The following is a 21,991-nucleotide window of genomic DNA, read 5'->3' as shown; positions in this document are numbered from 1 at the left end:
CCACGTGTGTTTGTGGGCTCCTTTTTCTGTATTTGGTGCATGGGATGGAAGCATATTTCCCTGCTAAACTTCAGGGCTCCTATTTCACCTGGGCCACCTTCCAAGGTCACTCATTCTTATTCCTAGTTGTATTCTTCTCTGACAAGAGCACTGTCTCCCTCCCTGTACCAACATCAGGCCCATCAAACCTGGATGCTGGCACATCAGTTCCCTCAACTGTACCCACTTCTTGGGTACACCAGCCCTTCAAGGAACACTACTTTTTTTTTAATATGCTTATTTTGATGGAAAGGCAGATTTACAGAGAGAAGGAGAGACAGAGAGAAAGGTCTTCCATCTGCAGGTTCACTCCTTAAAAGGCTGCAAAGGCTGGTCACCCCACACAGATGCAGGGTCCCAGGGCTTTAGGCCATCCTCCACTGCTTTCCCAGGCTATAAGCAAGGAGCTGGATGGCAAGTGGAGCAGCCGGGACCCAAACTGGGGCCCATATAGGATGCTGGCACTTGCAGGGTGAGAATTTGGCCATGAAGCCATCACATCGGGTCCACTGACACTTTTCAGACCCTATGCAGTAGCCCTCTCTTTCCTGTTGGGATCTCCCAGCCATGGAATCTTTCCCCATGTCAAGAGTGCCCTCCCTTCTCTTCCCCAAGTGCAGTAGGCTCCGCTGGCTTCTGGCCTTTGCATTTGCTGTATCCTCAGCTTGTTTAAAAAATCATTCTTTCATCAATAAAATTAACACAGTTTACACATTCACAGAGTTTGACACTCCTTACGCAGCAAGCAAATACTACCTGACATCACTGCTCTGGCTGCAGTTGTGTTAAATTCACATAAAACCACAAGCTGCTGGGAGGCAAACAAGCTGCCGTGTTGGCTGTAAAGGCTCTAACTCTGTATGCATTGACCGACCTCAGATCGAGTGTGACTGATGTATTGGACACATTTCCATAGTCCATCTTATGATGCCTGCATTTTTTTTTTAAAGTAATGTTCTACTTTGGAGGTTTCTCATTCATTATAAGCTAAAATACATTCTGAGGTCTCATGAACGGGACAACATACATATGCCTTGCTTTTATCACATGATATTTTATAATAAGATGGGAGGTGGGTGTTTGGCTAGTTGTGAAGCAGTAGTTTGCCTGGGTTTGGGTCTGGCTCCACCCTCTAATCAAGTTTGTCACTAGGAAAGCATCAAGTGGGATGAGGATACTTGGGGAATGAACCAGCAGGCAGCAGCTGCCCCTCAAGCTCAGCCTTGGGGCTCCCACGACACTCAGCTTTGGCTTCCTAGTTTAAGGTCCATCTCTCTTACTCAACTGAGAGATTGGCAAACGCGTTCAGACCTGCTGTGTGCCAGGCTGGGTTTCCAGGACAGTGTGTTCCGGCTTCACATAGAGGCCCCTACAGACAAGCATGCACGCATGACAGCTTATTTCTCCCCCATGAGAGTGTGGCCAGGAAGTCCAGGCTGGCATTGTGATTGCCAGCTGTTCCCCAGCCCCTGGGCAAGCTCCACAGACCACCTCCTTCCTCAACCTCCAAGACACAGCCTAACACAACCTTTTAGTTAGACCCACTCTGGTCTCCTTGACCTTGGCTCTCAACCCAGCCTGCCCTCAACCTTCCTCCCCTCAACCACGGCCAGCTCCGTGTGCTTTCCCAAGCCACCAAACTAATCCTGAGATGAAGAGAACCTCTCACGCGGGACACAAGGCCCTAGCTAGGATGTCTTTGCTTGCGTGTTCGTCACATAGTCCCCCTTCCCACTGTGGCCATGGCTCATACCTATCCACACCCTGGATGTGAAGGCCAGCTACCTCACCCTTCTGTGTCTCCATGTTTTCATCCCAAATGTGGAGATAATCACAGTTTGGCCCCTAGGGTTGCTGCAAGAGTTCTTTAAGCAGGACTGGTGTGATGGCTCAATGGCTAAATCCTCATCTTGCAACTGCTGGGATCCCATATGGGTACTGGCTCTTGTCCTGGCTGCACCACTTTCCATCTAACTCCCTGCTCGTGGCCTAGGAAAACAGTCAAGGACGGCCCAAAGCCTTGGACTCTGCACCCATGTGAAAGACTTGGAAGAAGTTCCTGACTCCTGGCTTCAGATCAGCTCAGCTCCAGCTGTTGCGGCCATTTGGAGAATGAATCAGTGGTTGGAAGTTCTCTCTGTAAATCTAATCTGCCTTTCCAACTGAAGAAAAAAAATTATTTGAACATAGGCTGTCAGAATTAAGCCAAGCAGACAACCTCTTGATTCTCTCAACTTCCCTGTGGAGGCAAGGGGCAGTTGACATGGCTTGTTCAAAGTGCCAGGAGCCAAAGCCCAGAAAATGGAAACTAGTTGCCTGAGGCAGTTGCACCACAGGTGGCCAAGCCTGGATTCCTCCGGATAAAATCAGGACTGGGGCTGTGAGAAGCAAGTGAGGCACATGCAAGACAGTTTCAAATGTCTGTGCCTCACATCCTTGGCACAATCACACCCACGGGGCCACCAGGGATCCCAGCTGCCCTGCTCCTGGCAGCCCTCTGGTCAGCTGCCTCAGCATGGCCAGCAGGCACAGCTGGGCTGACAAGAGAGGCCCATTGTCTCTGGCCTCTGGGGCTCTATTGTTGGAGCCTCCTCCCAGGGTCCAGCCCCACGAACACCGCAGCGGAACCCAAGGGCTTGTCTCCAGGTTCTGGGGTGGTGGGGGTGGGGACACGTCACAGAGATCCGACTGTATCATGCAGATTGGACCACCAGGCGAGGGACATGAGGCTCCGAGTGGCCATCTCATGTCAGAGCGCTACAGATGGGGCAGGCGACATGCGTTCTCCTCAGAGTCTCCGTTCCCAATAGATTATAGATGTCAGGACCAAAGCAAGTAACCTCGCCACATTTTACTAGTGGAAACGAAGGGTTAGCACACGCTGACACAGGTATATACAGCGCGCCCAAGGCACAGTGTGGCAGGTAATTCGGTGTCCCCGACCCTCACTTGGCTGGTTTAGGGGAGCGCGGGAACACGTTGAGCGAGCGGGGCGGGGCTCGAATGGGCCACGCCCCCTGGGCGGAGCGACGCTCACGTCCTCCTTCTCCGAGACTACCTGCGGTCAAACTACAAGCAGCACCGCCCCCTAGGAGGCGTGGCTTTCCGGACCAGGCTCCTGCTGGGGCTTTCGTCAGAAGCAGGCGGGACTACGTTTGATGGGCGCTAGGGGCGTGGCCTTCCTTCTGCGGACCAGCTTCGCACGGGATTCCATCGCTCTGTGACGCAGCGCGGCCGACGAGGGGGCGGAACCGCATCTCCCCGAGCCCCGCCCCCAGCGGTGGGGGCCGAGGTCGGGGGCGTGTCCTGGGCGGGGGGCCCGCCCCACCCGCGTCCCGCCCCACCCGCGTCCTGCCCCGCCCCGCCCGGTCGCCGAGTGCCGGCCAGCGTGGGGAGGGCCTGGCCCCGGGATGTGAGTGCGGCGGGGCGGGGGGTACGGGGTGGGCGGCGAGCCCAGGCCCGCAGCTTCCCAGGGGTCCCCGTGGGCCTGGGTGCTGGTGCGCGGGCGTCCGGGCGGGACCGGTAGTGTGGGCCAGGTATGACGGGCTCAGGGACGCTGCTGCCAGGCGCTTCCAGGCCGGCGGGTGCGCGGGGCCCGCCTGGTGCTCCTTCCCACGGCTGGAGGGACGCAAGTCTGACGCCTGCCATACACCGGGCCCCGCCAGTTATGCGGACGCCCCATTAGTTATGTCGCCGCGGTCGGAGCGGTTTCAGGTTCCAGGGGTGGCGGCTGCGGGGCTGTGATTGAGGGAGGGACACAAAGTGAGCCCATACCTCTGGCTTGGGGCTGGGCCGCTGCCCCCCTCCGTGCCAGCTTGTGCGTTTTCCCCGATCCTTTAAGACCCAGGGCCGCACAGCTGTTGGGTAGCTGTGTAGACAGCAGGTGTCCCTGCGCGTGCACTATGACCTTCGGCACCTCCTCCCAGGGCTGCTGTGAGGGCTGGGTTACTGAGGAGTTCAGGAAGAGAGCAGGTGCTTGCTGTTGCCACGGTGAGCCCAGGGGGCCGGGCCTCTCTGCTTCCCACGCTGAGGCTGTCCCGCCCGCGTGTCTATTCTTGTGCACCCCGCAGGCCGCATTCCACCCAGCTCTACCAGCATGTGCCCGAGACTCGCTGGCCCATCGTATACTCGCCTCGTTATAACATCACCTTTATGGGCCTGGAGAAGCTGCACCCGTTTGATGCTGGGAAATGGGGCAAAGTCATCAATTTCCTGAAAGGTAGGGAAGGCCCCTCTGGGGATCCACGGCTCCCTTACTCCTGCCCACACCCCCAAGTCAGCATCTCCCGCCTTTTGTTGGGGCCCTCAGAGTTCTACTCCCCTCTTTCCCCCACGAGCTGTCCGGAGGGTCCTTACAGCACTGTTGTCCTTGCCTGTTATGCCCCTGCCAACCCCTCCCCTTGGCCTCTCACTGCCATGCACCCCGGTCCTGCCTCTGCTGCCCTGAGGGTGGCCTGGAAGAGAAGCTGTCGAATGGGGGAAGCTGAGGATTGGAGGAGGCCAGAGGCTGTCCCCTGAAGTTCACAGACTTGAGAAGGTGGAGAGCCTTCGTTAGGATTCTGTTGATTACTTGTGGGGCAGTTGGGGCCCAGAGTGGCCGAGGGGAACCCAGAATTGAGCTGCAGGCTTCTCATCTGGACGGCTGCTGCTCCAGAGAGCTCATTGCTGTAGTTGTGGCTTGCCACCAGGGATCTGGTTTAGGTGGGACCCTCGGGCATCACAGTAGTTCTAGTGGGAATGTTCTCTGTGTTTCTTCATGAAGGGAGGTGGGACATGCTGGCATAGGCAGAAACAGCAGATGTTGAAGATGTGCCCCTTCCAGAAAGTAGGCTCCAGTTACAGGTGGCTGATACTGCAGGCTTCCACTGGATTTGGTTTTGACTTTTGGTACACTGCTTCTGGCACATAGTACCAACTTTCCCTGTGCTGTTGTGACCACAGCGCGTGTTCAAAGAAAAGGAGGTGGGAGACTGTGTGTGGTGTGCAGACATGTGATGTTGAGAGCGCTGGCCAGGGCAGCGGGGCTGACCTGCCTCTCACCTGCAAGCTCTTGCCTTCCCCAGAGTGGGCCTCATTTCTGTCCAGCAGATGCAACCGAAGCCAGAGTCCCCATGGTCCCATCTTGGGCTCCCGAGTCAGTGCAGGGCTTGGTGTTGCGGCTCCTGGCCTGCCTCATGGCAGAGCCAACAGTTGCCTGAGCTTCTCCTTCCCTCCCCTGAGGATGAGGATGAGGCAGGGGCCACCTGGTGAAGGGACTCAGCTGGCATCCAGGGGCCACCTGGTGAAGGGACTCAGCTGGCATCCCAAGAAAGGAGCCAGCCCTTTGCCTGCAGGGAATGTTCTGGGAGAGCAGTACCTGCCTGAAGTCAGGTGGAGCTAGTCTGATTCTACCAGCATTGTTGGTTTCTAAATGTAACTCACTGAGATATCCCCTAGATCCTGGTTTCCCTGCGACCAGAGCCCCATGCACCTGCCTCCTAGGGCTCTTCCTCGTGGGAGTGAGTCTTGTCTGGCATGTGTAATGGGCACAGTGTTTCACTCATCAGGCTTGTGGACCTTGCCACGACCTCAGACAACCTGCTCCGTTGTTCACTGCTTGCTTTTCTTTTCTTTTCTTTTTTTTTTTTCTTTTTTTTTTAAGATTTATTTTTATGCAAAGTCAGATATACAGAGGAGGAGAGACAGAGAGGAAGATCTTCCATCTGATGATTCACTCCCCAAGTGAGCCGCAACGGGCCGGTGCGTGCCGATCCGATGCCGGGAACCAGGAACCTCTTCCGGGTCTCCCACACGGGTGCAGTGTCTCAATGCATTGGGCCGTCCTCAACTGCTTTCCCAGGCCACAAGCAGGGAGCTGGATGGGAAGTGGAGCTGCCGGGATTAGAACCGGTGCCCATATGGGATCCTGGGGCGTTCAAGGTGAGGACTTTAGCCGCTAGGCCACGCTGCCGGGCCCCACTGCTTGCTTTTCAATGTGGCCTTAAAAAATTTTTTTTTTGTTTAAAAGGAAACATGTCACCTAGTGGATAAAGAGTTTCACTTGTCCTAAAGAGGAGGTCATGGTTTTAAAAAAATGCAATACAAACAACAGTGTAACTTAATTCCAGCTGGTTTCCATTGGGGCTGAACGCTGTGCTGTTTTGGTTAAAGGCAGGAGGAGCATAAACCGGGCAGGGGTGGTAGGCAAGCCCCTGCACACTGAGCCTCCGGGCGTCTTCAGAAGGTGGAGGGAGAACTGCTGGGGAAGGCTGTTTCTCTCCTTGACGGTCAGCGTCACTGACTGCCGGGCCACTTGCCTCTGGAAGTTGTTCAGGCACACCTGACCTCACCCGGTGGCTACCAGTGACTTGGGAACATGAGGATCGCTGTGTACACCATGTCGAATGTTCCGTGCCTTCCAAGCACTCACCAGCCGACTGTGCCCACTCTTGTGGGGCAAAGGCTGTCAGCCACCAAGTCTGCAGGCCTGGGAGGGAGGGACAGGGAAGCAGGTGGTAACTTTGTGATTGCAGAGGACAAGTTGCTGACTGATGGCATGCTGGTGGAGGCGCAGGAGGCCTCAGATGAGGACCTGCTGGTGGTGCACACGAGGCGTTATCTCAACGAGCTCAAGGTACGTGTGGGTGGGCCTCGGCAAAGAGTCTGGGTTTCCTGGTCATGGTCATGGCTGTCACATTCCTTCCTCCCTGCCCTGACCTCAGCAGTGAGAGTTCCAGGTGGGCCTGTGACAGTGTAAGCTCATGAAAGATTACCTACCAGGAAGAGACTAGATCCTGGCTCTCAGGAGAGGAAGGTGTGAGAGGCTCTGGCAGGACGCCCAGTGCTTGCCTGTCCTGGTTTGCAAGGGTCCAGGTATGCGTGGTCTCAGTGCACAGCCAGGATGAACGGCCTGCGCACCAGAGGAGAGGGGCAGGCAGGGGTGGGAGGCGCTGAGGCCTGGCAGAGAAAACACAGAAGAGGGAGTGGGGCCGAGAGAGGGCTGGGGTGTGGGGATAGGCTCCAGGGACCTGCTGGTATTAAGGGATTTTCAGGGGATATGTTCAGCATGCCTGACAGTGGGTCCCAAAAGGCTGAAAGCAGCTTCCTCTCTGAGTATAAGTAGAAATTAAAAAAAAAAAAAACAAAAAAAAACCAAAAAGCAGGCGGAGTCCAAAGCAGAAAATGGAGGGCCAGGACCAGAGGATAATGTAGCTAATTCAACTGAACCGGTTCATCAGCATGCTAATCCAGCTGCTTGGAGCTCCCTAGCTGCCAGAGCAAGGGGAGAAACACAATCACTTCCTCGTCACCTGCTAAAATGGGGAAGTGGTTGATCAGTGCCTCTGTACCGAAAGGGGAGGGGAGGCCAGGAAAGCAGAGTTCCCTGCTCCTGCAAAGTTGTATTCTAGTGGTTGGTGAAGTGACCCCCGAAGCAGCATTTCACAGAGCACCAAGAGTTGCCGGGGAAATGAGCATTGGCGGGTAGCTGGGCAGAGGTGGGGTAGAGATGTGCTGGTCTAAAAGGAGGAGCAGTGACCTGACATGGAGCTTTGAGGGAACCTACTCTAGGATCAAGGGACAGAAGGAGGCTTGAGTGGCCAGATGCAAGACTGTGCTCAGCAAACCAGGCACCACAGGCCATGCAGGGACTTACAGGCTGTGGGAAGAGTGGGACTTGTCCAGGGACAGAGGCTTGGTTCTGTTTTTGCTGTCCAGGTAAGTGCCATGCCCCTCAGACATCTGGGGTATCTGGTATCTGGGGCTGCAACTCGATGCCCCATGCTTTGTGTGTGATGTTTGCAGGCCGCTGCTTGACCTGTGCCCTCTCCCCTGCCTCGCCCCCAGCCGTAGACTGGGATTCATGCCTGGCCCTGCCATGATATAGCCTCCATACCAGGCATGGAGGCCATACCATGGCAAGGCCAGGCATGGGAAGAGAAACCTTAACTGCATGTTTGCTGGGACAGGATGTTACCAGGGCCAGGGAAATGAATGTTTAGGAAGCCAGGCCCCAAGTTGGCTCTGTTGAGGGTGGCAGTTGGACTGGAACAGCACTGGTCTCTTATCTCTGACTCCCATAGAGACACTCCACCATGGGGTGCCCATTGGCATGGACAGCCCCTGAGGTCCTGTTCTCACACACTGTGGGATGGGCAGTACTTAAGACCTGTCTCCCAGCAACCCTAGCACTGTACACAGTGCCAGGGGGACAGTATAGAGTAAAAGACCAAACCCCTTCTCTCAGGAGGTGGGTCTCCACAGTCAGTCTGACCATGATGGAGCAGCTGGGGGCGCTTATTGATGCTAAGAACCACAAGGGCAGCAGGGTGGGGAGGATGACTGGTTCCCATCCGGGTCAGGAAAGGCCTACTTGAAGCGTGGTCAGAGCTGATATGGACGGGGTGAGGGAGTGGGTGGCTGGCAATGTGGGGAGGGAATGTGCAGGGGGTGAGGGAGTGGGCAGATGGCACGAGGGAAGGGGAAAGATGTGCCAAGCAGCTGGAACAGCAAGTCCAAAGGCCTCAAGGCAGAATGCAATTCCAGAACCTTCCAGTAACAGTGAGAGAGGGAGGCTTCCCCTCTGCCCTTGGGGTGCAGGTCCTGGGACCTCTGCCTCTTTTTCCTCTTCTCCACCCCCTCCTCTTCTTTTTTACTGTGGTATAATTTACATTTACATAGAAGTAACCATTGGCCACTTTAAAGTGTATAATCAGTGTTAAATCCATTCACAGTTGCAACTGTTGCCTCTAGTGCTGAGGCTTTGCCTGCCTCTTTCACAGGAAGCACACTCTTCCTAGTCTTCCTTCCCCACACCCCATCTCTGGGCGCCTGCACCTGCGCTGTTCCCAGAAGTGTGCCTCTTCTGGGCGGGTCTCCCAGGTACCTCCACTTTCAGCAGGGGTCAGTACTTCATTTCTTTTCTTAGTACTTCATTCTATTCGTGCTCAATATCCTGTTGACAGAGTCCCATGCTGTATGTGTATTTTCACTGGTTTCTGGATATTGGAGTCATTTCTGTTTCGTGTGTAGTGAACAGGTTTGCTCTGGCTATGATCACATTCCTTTGCATTAGCTGACCGTGTAGTCACGCTTTGTATATGTGCACTCTGCAACAATTCAACCAGGCAAACATTGCAAGTATCTGAAGAACAACTGAAAGTATTCCAGTAACACTTGGGTCTGTTCTGAGCCTGTACAGTTTGTTCCCTTGTCATTCCTTCCTAAACAATACCATAGATCAACTTGTTCCATAGCACTGGAATAGGGTAGGAAGTAGAGTTGGGTTGAAGCATACAGGAGAATGTGCCTCTGATGTCACTAAATAGTATCCCACTTTATAGAGAGGTACAATGAGGGTCGAACTCCCCCTTGGGTTTCCACATCCATGTCCTCATTCCAGGCCGTGCATCTTTCTGGAGGCACACAAAAGGAACCAGCTGTGCCCACATACCCTGTGGTAGATCCAGAGAGGAGGACCTATGTGGCTCCCCTGTAGCCTGCCCACAGCCTCACCAGGGAGGGAGGTTATCAGAGGGGCTCACCTGCCAGGCACGTCCCATGTATAGACCTGGACAGTGCCACGGCAGCTGGCCGCACCACCCAGATAAGGCGTTCCCTGCTTACCCCAGCCTCAGAGCTCTCTCCAGAGCCCTGCCCAGTGGTTCCTGGAATGGCCTTATGTGGCGTTCATTGCTGGTTTCTAGGAGTTCGCTCCAGGTGATCATCACTGAACTTCTAGATAGCCCCATGACAGGTACCATGCCTCTCCCACTGCAGATCCACAGAGGGTTAGCATGAGCTTTGGGTAAAGCCAGAGGTGGCCCAATCTGCCCTAGGCACTCAAAGCAACCCCCCATGCGACTGTGGCCTTCCAGACTGGGTGGCTTGCCTCCACTGTGACTGATCTGGGCCTCATCGGGCCTCTACCCTTTGTCAGCACCCAGAGCTTCGGGGTCTGCCTCTTCTTCCACCCTGGGACTGCTGCTTCTCTTCAGATTGGCTCTGTGTGCTGCAGCCTGAGCAGTCTGGTACAACAGTGTCTGTGGCTTCCTGTTACTGTGAGGACAGTGTGAGCCTGTCCTGGATGGGCAGGCCCTGTGTGACAAACCCACCCAACTCGTCCCGGCTGCACTAATCTCTCAAGTCCATGGACTCTGCACCTGCAGTTGCTTTTTTACCATGACTGCTGCCGTGTCGCCTCTCCCAGGAAGACACATGTATGCATACTCTCCCTCCCCCAGATCCTCCTGCTGTGCTGTTCCACCGCATATAAACACCTGCCACCTCCTCCACCTTCCCACCAGGTGGTGAATGTCTTAGTACAAGGGCAGGACATCCCTTCCCCATTTCTCACTCTGGGGAACCCTCAGGGCTTTTAGCAGACATTGACTAAAATACCTAGTGAGTGATCTGGTCCTGGCTGCTCCTGGCAGATGGTGCAGGGTTGGGTGCGGCTGGGCAGCTGGTGTCATGGATGTTTCCCTAGGGCACTCAAGTCACAGCAGTGTGCTGTGTCCTGGTCTTAGTGCACATGCCAGGATGGAGGGCAGGCTGTAGCTTTTTTAGGGAGTTCTGCTTTCCAGTGGTTGTTGGAACCATCTGTGGGATGAGGAAGGGGGGTGACTGAAAGATCCTTCCTGTCCAGACCTCTATCCTCTTGGGTACACTGGGTGCTCTGGCCAACTCCAGCAGAGCAACTTGGCAGCAGCTTGGGCCTGAGCAGCCTGGACTCCCAGCTCCATGCAACTCTCATTCTGGGCACCAGAGGGCAGCACAGAACTTCAGAATGCCGAAATCCCTGGGCAGACATTGCTTCAAGAAATGCTAGGTATGGTTGGTTCTCTGCTGACCCTGAAGTTTGGAAATTGTGTGAGGCTTGGAGGGTTCCTGAGAGCTCTGGTCTGTGTGTCTGTATTTCTTTTTCTTTCTTTCTTTCCTTCTTTCTTTCTTTCTTTCTTTCTTTCTTTCTTTCTTTCTTTCTTTCTTTCTCTCTTTCCTTCTCTTTCTCTTTTTCTTTTTTTTTAAAAGATTTATTTATTTTTATTGCAAAGTAAGATATACAGAGAGGAGGAGAGACAGAGAGGAAGATCTTCCATTCAATGATTTACTCCCCAAGTGACCGCAACGGCCAGTGCTGCACTGATCTGAAGCCAGGAGCCAGGAACTTACTCCAGGTCTCCCACGCGGGTGCTGGGTCCCAAGGCTTTGGGCCGTCCTCGACTGCTTTCCTAGGCCACAAGCAGGAAGCTGGATGGAAGCGGGGCTGCTGGGGTTAGAACTGGCGCCCATATGGGATCCCGGGGCGTTCAAGGTGAGGACTTTAGCTGCTAGGCCACCGCGCCTGGCCCCTCTCTCTCTTTCTTTCTCTGGCTCTCTCTTTCTCTCTTCCTTTTTTTCTTCTTCCTTCCCTCCCTCCCTTCTTCCCTCCTTCCTTCTATGTGTATTCATTTTACTTTTTTATTTTTAAAGGCTGTTTTATTTGAAAGGCAGAGTTACAGTGAGAGTGGGAGAGACAGAGAGCTTGTCCATCTGCAGGTTCACTCCCCAAATGACCACAGTGGCTAAGTCTATGCCGCATCAGAGCCAGGAGCTTCTTCCAATCCTCCCATGTGGATGGAGGGGCCCGATCACTTAAGCCATCTTCTGCTTTCCCAGGTGCATCAGCAGAGAACTGGATTGGAAGTGGAGCAGCTCAAACAAGTACCCATAAGGGATGCTGGCTTTGCAGGTGGTGGTTTTGACCTGCTTTTCCACAATGCTGGCGCCTATTCATTTTATTTAGGAAGCAGAGTTAGAGGGAGAGACAGGAAGAAAGATCTTGAAGACAGAAATCAGAAGCTTCATCTGGGTCTTGCATGTGGGTACAGGGGCCTAAACACTTGAGCCATCTTCCACTGCCTTCCCAGGCACATTGGCAAGGAACTGGATCAGAAGTAGAGCAGCAGGCACTGGATCAAGCATCCATAGAGCTGCTGGTGTTTCAGGTAGCGGCTTAATGTGCTGCAGCACAGTGCTGGCCCCAGGCTCTGGCTTCTTACCAGGAGATTGTGTTTGGCTGGGGAGCTCATCCAAGGCTCCCTGGACATTGCCCTCAGGCACTTAGGTGGCATCTGACGTACAGGACTGTGTCTTTTTCTACAGTGGTCTTTTGCTGTCGCCACCATCACCGAAATTCCTCCTCTCATCTTCCTCCCCAACTTCCTGGTGCAGAGAAAGGTGCTAAGGCCTCTCCGGACCCAGACAGGAGGAACCATAATGGTAGGTGGGGGGTGGGACAGGTGGGCTGGGGACTCCGGCTCCTTCCCATCTCCCCTGTCCTCCGATGCCCGCAAGGTCCAGCAGCCGTGACCCTACTTCCAAAAGCCCTTCCCACCTGGGGGGCATTCGAATTCCTTGTTTCCTTCCTCAGAGTAAATTCACTGATCTGTGAGCTACGCTTCCAGCTCTTGGCACTTCCTGCACCAAGCTATGGCAGTTGTGCTCCTGAATTTAAGATGGCAAGCCGAGCCCCTGTTCGGTGCCAGGGAGTGCTCCCCACCCCAAAAACCAACACCCGAAGCTAAATTCACTTTCCCATCCTGTGTGCAGACACATGGCAGCAGCCACTATGTCCCTCTCTGATTTCTCAAACAATCCCGGCTCACTCCCTGCAGTTGTTGTTTTACAAAGTTGTGTTTGTTTTTTTTCCCGGTTTCGTAGACATTGGCCACCCCCAAACTGTGATTTCCTACTGGAAGTTAATATTTATTCCCCCATACATCCAGGAGCACCTGTCACTTTGAAAACCATCTTAAAGTCTTAGCTCTCATGGGATGATAATGACTTCCCTTTGATTTTTTTCTATTCCCTGAAAAGTTGCAAAGGGTGTCTTGTCTGTGCAGCTGCTACGCTGGCTAGTCTGATACTCGCTCCCTGGACTTTCTGTTTGGTTTCCAGTGGCAGGTGGAGGTGCCTCCTGTGCCGCCAACTCAGAGCTTGTCTTCCCCCACCCCCCAGAAATGGCAGGCTGCTGTATGGGTGTGAGCGAGGGAGGGGCTCAGCGAGCAAGTGAAGGATTTGGCCACCCTGTTCCCTCATCTCTGCCTCTCCCTCCCCACAGGCGGGGAAGCTGGCTGTGGACCGAGGCTGGGCCATCAATATTGGTGAGTCCCCATGCTCAGGACTGGCTAGCCTGGGGGAGCTGGCCTGGGGCAGGGAGGGTGGGGCTGCAGGATACTGGGAAGCTATCCTGAGCCTCCTCACTGTCTGGAGGGCGCATCCTGGGCTCTGCAAGGGATGCCGGGTGCTGCCTCTGTTTCATGTGGTTCCCAGTCCGTCTCTGTCACACTTCCTATGATGGGCAGCCCCCAGCCCCCTGAGAAGCCTGGCTTTGGACTGAACCCCACCGCCATTAGTCTCAGCCAGAACCCACCAGTCTCTCCAGCCACACAGCTGGCAGGGTCTTGCTCATGGTCCACCCAGCTGGCCTCACCTCTGGGTTCCTCAAAGCCCGGCACTCCCTTGCAAGGCTGCTCAGAGAGGACTGCCTGCCTCATTCTTATCCTTGTCAGGTCCATGAGCACGGAGTCCCTTCCAGGCAGGCTCTCCTCAGGGCTGGCTGTAGTTGTCAGGGACCTGTTTCATTGACCAGGAGAGAAGCTAGAGGCTTGCTCTACCCTCTCTTTCCTTCAGCCTTTGACTGCAAGCTCTGTAAGGCAGGGCTGGCTCCTTGGCCTGCAGTTCCTCCAGGAGACCAGCCCGAGGCCCTGTGTGTCTGCACTGTTAGAGGAACTCCTGTGGACAGAGGAGGTCCCTGTCCCGGGGCCTGATGGAGCTGGAGAGCCTGGGCCTTTATCTAGCCTGGATGGGAATCCCGGTCCCTATACCTCAGTCTCCTCATCTGTAAAATGGGCATGGGGATGAGCGTGCACCTCCAGGGCTGTAGAAGCTCAGCGTGGAGCTCAGGTTACCCAGTGTGTCCTGAAACCCAAGGGGGCACTAGGGGGGATAAAGGTACATGGGGCCAAGCCCTGGAGCCCTTCTCTGAGTGACCCCGCGTGTCTGTCTTCCCACAGGGGGCGGCTTCCACCATTGCTCTAGCGATCGGGGCGGCGGCTTCTGTGCCTACGCAGACATCACGCTGGCCATTAAGGTATGTCCATGGCCTTGGGAGAGCTGGTCTCCCCACCCCCTGGCTTGAAGAGATTTCCTCAGGACTTCCCACTGCCCTGCACTAGCTGCCCTCACCTCACCTTCCTGAGCAGGTCGGAGGCCAGAACCAGCTCTGACGCTTTCTCTCCTTCTGGGCTGCTTACGGCCCATGGGAGCTATGGCAGCCCTCCACAGTGCTGACGGCTAGAGGGCACAGGGGGCCATGGCAGCAGGGTTCAGTTAGGGGAGGGAGGGTAGGATGATGACAGCTGTGGTAGCAGCTGGTCGGGGAGGCTTGTGGAATCAGCAAATCTGTTAGGAGAGAAGCACAGGAGGCCTTCCTGGAGGAGGAGGCGGCCTTGGGGCTGGGCCTGGTAGATGGAGACAGACTGGGGGATGGAGTTGCAGGGCTTGACCCCCACATGCTTCCTAGGGAAATCTGGGATCTCACTACCCGGCTTCTTCTTGACCTGTAGCCCCTCAGAGCAGAGCACATGTGCCATCCTCCACGGAGCCCGCCCTGCCCCCTCCTCACGCACGCATACTTCACTTGAGCCCCATATCTCTGCCCTGGATGGATGATGCCTTTGGCTGGCAGCCTGATGCCCCATAAGCGTGTGTGCCCTCCACACACTCCGTCACACTCGGGGCCACGCAGGGGCAGCGCTTCTGGCCTGTCCTAGTCGTTACTTGTCCTCTTTCCTCCCCGGCAGTTCCTGTTTGAGCGAGTGGAGGGTGTCTCCAAGGTCACCATCATTGACCTTGATGCCCATCAGGTGAGTGTCCTGCGGAGTGGAGCCCAGAACCTCCCCATGGCCCTGGGGGTCTCTGGGTATCCCACCCATCATGCACCGTAGTTCTCCCCTCCCCCCTGCCAGTCCACCCGCATCCCCCACCTTCATTGCTGCCGGGCCCACAGCTCCATCGGCTGATGACAGGTGTGTCTGTGCCTCTAAGCCCAGCCAGAGAGATGGGGCCCTTCATGGCTCCTGCTTGTAAACCTGAGACCCTTCCCCCCTGCTGCTGCCTCACCCGCTGCCCAGACAGGTGGCTGATCCCAACACCCGGCCTGCAGCTACTGCTGTGGTATGCTAGCCCCTGCTGAGGCTCCCTCCCCATTGCTCTGAAGTCCCCACTGCAGCCAATGAGCTCTCAGGCAGTCTGACATGTCTCAGGTCCCCAGAGGTCACTGCACCCTAGTGGATGGGCCCCTCTGTCTCAGGACTCCGAGGGCAGGCTAACCTCAGACACAGGAGGAGGCTCCCTGTGCTCACCCTGCCTCTGCCATGGCTTGGTGCTGGTGGGCGTCCTGCTGCAGGTTCCAAGGGCAGGGAGATCCTGAGCCAGCTCACACAGCACTACCCCTTATAGGCGACTCCCACCCCCGACGGTGAAGGAAGCGGGCCGAAGCTTGCTGAGGGTCACAGTGACAGGATTGAGGTGGGACCTCAGCTGTGAGATCCTCTGCAACTTGGACATGTGCGGAGTGGTGGGCTTGGGACACCTGGCTACGAGCAACTCCGTGTCCTCTCCACAGGGCAATGGACACGAGCGGGACTTCATGGGGGACAAGCGTGTGTACATCATGGATGTTTACAACCGCCACATCTACCCCGGGGACCGCTTTGCCAAGCGTAAGCTGCTACCCTGCACCTGGCCAGACGTTCCCCTTGCCTGCCTAATCGCATCCCACCCCCACGCCCCAGTCTTGCCCACATGCTAGGCCTGGCAGAGGCTACTCCATTTGTCCTGCATCCCCAAGGTGTAGCGATCATTCCCATTTCACAGAGGAGGACGCCACAACCTTCCCTGGATCCCAGCCACCTGCCCAGTGGACCTGCATGTGGGTCCTTAGGGGAAGGGTGACCGCCAGCAGAATAAAACTACAATCTTCTGGGCTTGCATCTGTCAAGTGGACAACAGGAAGGGACACAACACACACAGAGACAGACAAATAGGAAACATGAAGTAAGATGGCAGAAATAAGTTTAAACTGCATGATTGGCAAAACTCATGAACATGCCAATCAAAAAAGTAGGGCTACTCAGCTGGGATTGGAAAGCCGACACCTGCCACGTGGAGGTCGGGATGCTGGGGCAGCAGGTGCTGGTGAATGACAGGTGGATTAGGGACCGGTGAGTGCACTCTTTCTTGAAGTTTTACTTTTATGTTTAATTGAAAGGCAGTGTTGAAGAGAGAGAGAGTCTTCCACCCTCTGGTTCACGCCCTCAATGGTCACAATGTCCAGGACTGGGTCAAGCCAGAGTCAGGAGCTTCTTCCAGTTCTCACACATGGATGATAGACCTAAATACTTGGGTCATTTCCAGGCACATTAACAGGGAACTGGATCAGAGGTGGAGCAGCTGGGGCTTGAACCAGTGTCGACATGGGATGCTCATTGTTGCAGGTGGTGACTTAACTTGCTATGCCACAGCACTGGTCCATGAACTGACTGTTGACTGTACTGCACTTAAACTTGGAAGCTGGGCAGGGTGTCCCATGTCTGGGCAAGGGCAAGCCTCCCAGTGTTCAACCCCAACTCCCCTTCTCTTTGGAGGCTCCCATTCTGGGATCTTCTGTGCTCTTTTCAGCTTGGTTTTGGGTGGACTGAGAGGCCAAGTGAGGCAGTGTCTGAAGGCCTGGTTTTGGAAACATGCGCTGTAGTGTTGCCATCATCCCAACAGGTGCTTATTGTCTCCCCCTCAGAGGCCATCAGGCGCAAGGTGGAGCTGGAGTGGGGCACAGAAGATGAGGAATACCTGGATAAAGTGGAGCGGCACATGGAGAAGGCGCTGCAGGAGTACATGCCCGATGTCGTGGTGTACAACGCCGGCACTGACATCCTTGAGGGCGACCGCCTTGGCGGGCTCTCCATCAGCCCAGGGGTACAGGCGGGTCCCTGGAGGCAGGGTGGGAGGACTCGGCAGGGAGGTACCGAGCTGGAGCACCAGCTGCTCAGAGCTGAGCTAGGACTGCTGTAGCACTTGCTGGCAGCACAGGACCCAGGCCTGCCTGACCAAGCTTCCCTATCCCCCTCCCAGGGCATCGTGAAGCGAGATGAGCTTGTGTTCCGGGTGGTTCGCGGCCACCAGGTGCCCATCCTTATGGTGACCTCGGGCGGCTACCAGAAGCGCACAGCCCGCATCATTGCCGACTCCATCCTTAACCTGCACAGCCTTGGGCTCATCGGGCCCGTATCTCGTGACGTCTCAGCTCAGAGCTCAGACACACCACTGCTTCCGCCCACAGTGCCCTGACCCCTGCTGCCCTCCTAGCGGCTCTGGCCTCCCTCCTGCCCTGCTCCCCTGCTGCTTTTCGTCTTCTAACTTAGGTGGGCGGGTGCGGGTGGCAGCCTCCAGCGAGCTGGGAAGGGCAAGGTGAGATAGGGACAGTCCCTTGCTGGGCCACCTGAGGGACCTCGCGCTGGCAGCCCAGGGTCTTGGCTACCCTGGGTGGGAACAGAAGACGGAGTCTGAGCCCTAGAATGGCCCCCATGGGGTCGCTGGTGTGGCTTGGCCTGGAGACGACAGGCCAAGGTGTGGAGAGCAGAAAGGAATAGATGCATCCCAACAGGCCCCTGGGGTTGGGGTGTCCTGGATGGGGGATGTGGCAGATGTGGCTCTCAGCTCCTCCCTCCAGCCTTTCTGTCACTGGCGTCTACCCTGCTTTCCTGAAGGACTGGGGGAGTCATGGGTGCTGCGGGAGCTAGACCTCCTGGACTCTGACCACTCCCTACCTGGGGGGGGGGTGTAAAGACTTGCAGGGAAGGGATGTAGGTAGCGGGGAGGGTCTCCCATCTGGAGGGGGTCTGGACCTGCTTTTCCCAAGCCCCCTGAGCCCCAAGGGAACTGTGCAGGCCCGGACCCCCTGGAGCCATCCTTGGGCAGGTTTGGGGACAATGTCTGATTTGGAGCCTGCAGAAGGGAAGAAGGAGACAGGATTAGCACAGAAGGTGAGACTCAGTAGGTGGAATTCAGGGCACGGGTGACCAAGCTGGGCTCCTGCCTCTCTCTGGGTTTTCATGGCCAGGAGGGCCTAGACACTCCAGCTCTGCTTGGAAAGACGTTGGAGGGCAGGGCTGGGGCTGCAGACTCCTGAGGCCTCGCCCTGAGTACCTGGGACTCATTTGTCTCCCACTGCATGGACCCCAGGCTGCCTTCTGGAAGGGAGCTAACCAAGGAGCAGGGACTGTCACCAGGGGTGGAGAGGAGGAAGTATGGGTCAGCTGGGATGTCCCCTGCCCTGCCCAGCCCCACCTGCTGGAGAGAGTCCCAAGGTCACAGAGGGTCAGGAATACTGGCTTTAGGGCCCCCCCCCCCGACTCCCAGGCACTAACAATGCACTTTGAGCAACCCCTGCCCCCCTCCAGCGCCCTTGGTCTCCAATCATCCTCAGCGGGGTGCAGCCTTAGGGGGTCCTGGATGGGAGCTGTCCGTTATTGCGGCTTCTGTTCCTAAGAATCATAAAGGCTCTGACGGGACCTGGCTGCCGTGTGTTCTTGCTTGAGGGACTCCCTGTTGCCCAGGGATGGGAAGAAATAGGTGCAGCAGGAAGCCTGTACCCCAAATCTCACAGCATGGGTTTGAGGCCTGACCCCCTTTGTGATCCAGCTTCCCACTGATGCACACCCCGGGAGGCAGGAGATGATGGCTGAAGTACTTGGGCCCCTGCCACGCTCATCCTGGCAGATCCAGGAGTTGGTGTATCTGGGGCAGTTATAGGCATTTGGGGAGTGGAGCATTGGAAGATCTCTTTCCACTTGTCTGCCTTCCAAATAAAATGAAACAGTTGCCCCAGTACAAGCCCTGACACATCCCCACAGGGCCCAGTGTTTCTGTCTGTCCCTGAGGCCTATCACAAATGGGGAGACTGAGGCTAGGCATTGAAGACCCGGATCTGCCTTAAATGTTGTGTGTGGGGAGGAGGTTCTAGGGTCCCTGGTGACTGGGAAAGGGGTTAAGAAAGGGATGGGGGCAGCAGAGGAGGCCCTGGCAGGGCAGTGGGCAGAAGAGGGAGATTCTTCCAGCCCTGGCTGGTCGGGGAGCCAGAACCTTGGCCCCGACTTGGTGGAGTGAGCAAGGCACCTGCCGTAGCCTGGGCAGGTGGGGAGCAGATAGACTCTCGGGTCCATGCAGTGTCAGGATGGGGACCATCAGGAGTTTGGGGTGGGGAGAGCAGAGGGCCGCCGGCCAGTGCTGGGTGTCGGGGGGTTGACGGAGGCCGACAGGGGCCGAGCCACCCAGGGCTGGGCCCTGTTCCCCACCATTGCTCCTCACGGTGCTCTGAGGCAAGGGCCAGTGTAACTCATGGTACAGATGCAGAAAGTGACACATGCGGACTTTAGTTAGTTCCTTGTGGAAAGCCCACAGCACCTGGGTGGAGGTGTGAGGGTTGCAGCACGACCTGGGCAGCAGACTGCCAGCTCCTCCTCTGTAGGATGGGGCCTGGGAAGACACCTGTGGAAGGGGAAGCCCTTAGGATCTGGGAGCTGCCCCAGGTGCCCTGCTGCCCGCAGCTGCACGCAGGCCACTAAGCTGGCACAGGGGAGTTCTCCTGCAGTTAGGCAGAGACCCAGAGGCAAGCCAAGGGGTGGCAGTGTTGGTTCTCAGGTCGGTGATTTTGCTGTGGGTGTCATTGATCAACTGTGCGGGCACGCAAGTCCTAGGGGAGCTGGGTGAAGTGGCTGACGAGCTGACCTGAGGGCTCTGGCTCTCCTAGCAGGTGCTGGCATCAGGGTGAGGGTACCCCTCATACATGTGACCCCAGAAGAACTTGGGGAGATCACCTGCTGGGCAAGCCTGAGAGATCCCAGCAGATGCGAGCCCTCCCCTCAGCACTGGAGCTCTCGGCTCAGCCAGCCACTGGAGCCCTGAGACTGGCTTTGAGACTTGCTGGGTGGAGGTTGGGGGCTAGAACAGCCCAAAGCACAAACCTCCAAGCTGGGGGTGGAGCCTGCCTGGGCCCAGCTGTGGGACAGGGTGGTGGTGTGTGGCTGACAAGTGACTCAGCCTCTTGGAGACCGCCTCTACTCAGCCCTCCTGGTGAGTCGGCATCCTGAGCAGGGGGGAGTGGGAGGTTGGAGCAGGTGCGTGTGGGGTGATTCAGGCCGCGACTCTGAGCCTGGCATCAAAACAACTGCTCTGTGGGTGCGGCCACCTCCCAGCAGGCCATGCCTGGCAGGCAGGGAAAGGGTTTGGTGTCCTTAAACAGCTGTGGGGCCACAGCTGGGGTTCAGCAGGTTTGGCCAGCAGAGTGGCACACTGCTCCCCCTGACCACCCCATGCCATGGGGACTCCCTGTCAGCTACGCTAGCAGGGCCCTTGTGGATGGCAGATACAGAGGCACAAACAAAGGCTGTGTGGGCCCAGCCCCTCCCAGCGAGGAGGACTCCCGGGCAGATCTAAGGGAAATTTTTACGATGTCTGCCTCCTTCCGGGCTCCTCAGCCACATGTTTGGGGTTTAGGGCCAGGAACTCCTCAGCCCTTGAGTTGGTTTCATTCAGCGGAGCCAGTGCTGGCAGGAGACACCCTGCTCGAGGCCCTGGGCTGCCTCCGGGAGTCTCCGTACCACCCTGGGAGGGAGGTGGCAGCGTGCAATGTAGTGGTGACCATGGGGGCTCCAGCCCTCTCCTAGCCCTCCCCTCACTAGTTAGGTAACTTTGCAGTTCCCTGTCTTAGTTTACTGACCTGTGAAATGGGGATGAAGAGTGAGTTAACACTGGCAAAGTGCTTAGAGCACAAAGAAAGCAGTCAAGTTCTGCAGTGTCACCATGGAGCAGAAGCAGGTGAGGGAGCACGCAGGGGGTGAGGCAACTTGCACAAGGCCACACACGGGCAAAAGACCCCAGGCCTCCTGCCTGTCCCTCCCCGCGTGGTGCCCGCTCTGGCCAGTTGGTGTCCCTGTGTCACATATGTCCCATGCCCCTCCAGGTCTAGGCAGACCTTTCTGAGCTTTCAGCTCACCTGCAGCCCTGGGTGAGCAGGTGACAGTGCTGCTGCTGTGCACAGGAGAAAATTGTCCACAGCAGTGGCAGAGTCAGGTGGAAAGAATGTGGTCCTAGGACCCAGCACAATAGTCTAGCGGCTAAAGACCTTGCCTTGAATGTGCCAGGATCCCATACGGGCACCAGTTCTAATCCCGGTGGCACCACTTCCCATCCAGCTCCCTGCTTGTGGCCTGGGAAAGCAGTTGAGGATGGCCCAAAGCTTGGGACCCTGCACCTGCATGAGAGACCTGGAGGAGGTTCCTGGCTCCTGGCTTCAGATCAGCGCAGTTGCGGCCACTTGAGGAGTGAATTATCAGATGGAAGTTCTTCCTCTCTGTCTCTCCTCCTCACTGTGTATCTGGTGGGCATTTCCTTCTGCATCTTCTTACCCTCAGCAGGGCTAAGCCACAGTTGGATGGGATAGGATGAGCAGGACTCATGAGCAGACCTGGGTGGTCTGCAGGAAGAAAGCCTGGGTAGTTTGGATCCTGCCCCTGCCATAGGCTTTCTGTGTGACCCCAGGCAGCTGGCATCCCCTTTCTGGGCTGTCTCACTTCCTTCTCTAGCGCACTGGTGAGGTGGGAGGGATGCTGACACCCAACAGGTGCACAGTACTTGTAACCTTGGCCTTGGCTGTACTCATTGCTTCTCCTATCCAGAAACAGGATTCCCAGGTTGGGGATGGGGTGGGCCTTTCTAAGAAAGTTCTCCAGGCAAGGCCTGTTGTAGTCCCTGGTACCTACTAAACTCAGGCTTGTGTTTTACCCAAGTAACTCCTGGCTTTCAAGATGCTGGCTGGGGGCCCAGGAGTCCACAGGATCTGCTGCCTCAGGCCTGCAGCCCGCTGTGTTTGGAT

The 21,991-nt window shown here is 56.3% G+C and overlaps 1 protein-coding gene across 4 annotated transcripts; it reads left to right on the top strand.

Annotated features, from left to right (window-relative positions):
* The first annotated feature begins 2,732 nt into the window (after window positions 1-2,732).
* On the top strand, window positions 2,733-17,887 carry HDAC11 (histone deacetylase 11). Of its 4 annotated transcripts, none has more exons than XM_058678527.1 (10): window positions 2,737-2,963; window positions 4,110-4,258; window positions 6,552-6,652; window positions 12,160-12,276; window positions 13,118-13,160; window positions 14,073-14,149; window positions 14,862-14,924; window positions 15,686-15,782; window positions 16,856-17,034; window positions 17,191-17,887. In XM_058678527.1, exons 1-10 carry the CDS (start codon window positions 2,857-2,859, stop codon window positions 17,404-17,406), a joined length of 1,149 nt encoding a protein of 382 aa, XP_058534510.1. In that variant the 5' UTR covers window positions 2,737-2,856; the 3' UTR covers window positions 17,407-17,887. The 4 variants fall into 4 exon arrangements, with proteins under 4 accessions (XP_058534511.1, XP_058534513.1, XP_058534510.1 ...); XM_004581366.2 differs by lacking the exon at window positions 2,737-2,963 and adding an exon at window positions 3,305-3,451; XM_058678530.1 differs by lacking the exon at window positions 13,118-13,160 and having other exon boundaries at window positions 2,734-2,963; window positions 17,191-17,327.
* The last annotated feature ends 4,104 nt before the right edge of the window (window positions 17,888-21,991 follow it).

Source organism: Ochotona princeps, chromosome 21 (assembly GCF_030435755.1).
Source record: "Ochotona princeps isolate mOchPri1 chromosome 21, mOchPri1.hap1, whole genome shotgun sequence".
Classification (NCBI taxonomy): Eukaryota; Metazoa; Chordata; class Mammalia; order Lagomorpha; family Ochotonidae; genus Ochotona; species Ochotona princeps.
Note: the sequence above shows the minus strand (reverse complement) of the source record. Positions and strands in the feature narration are given on the sequence as shown.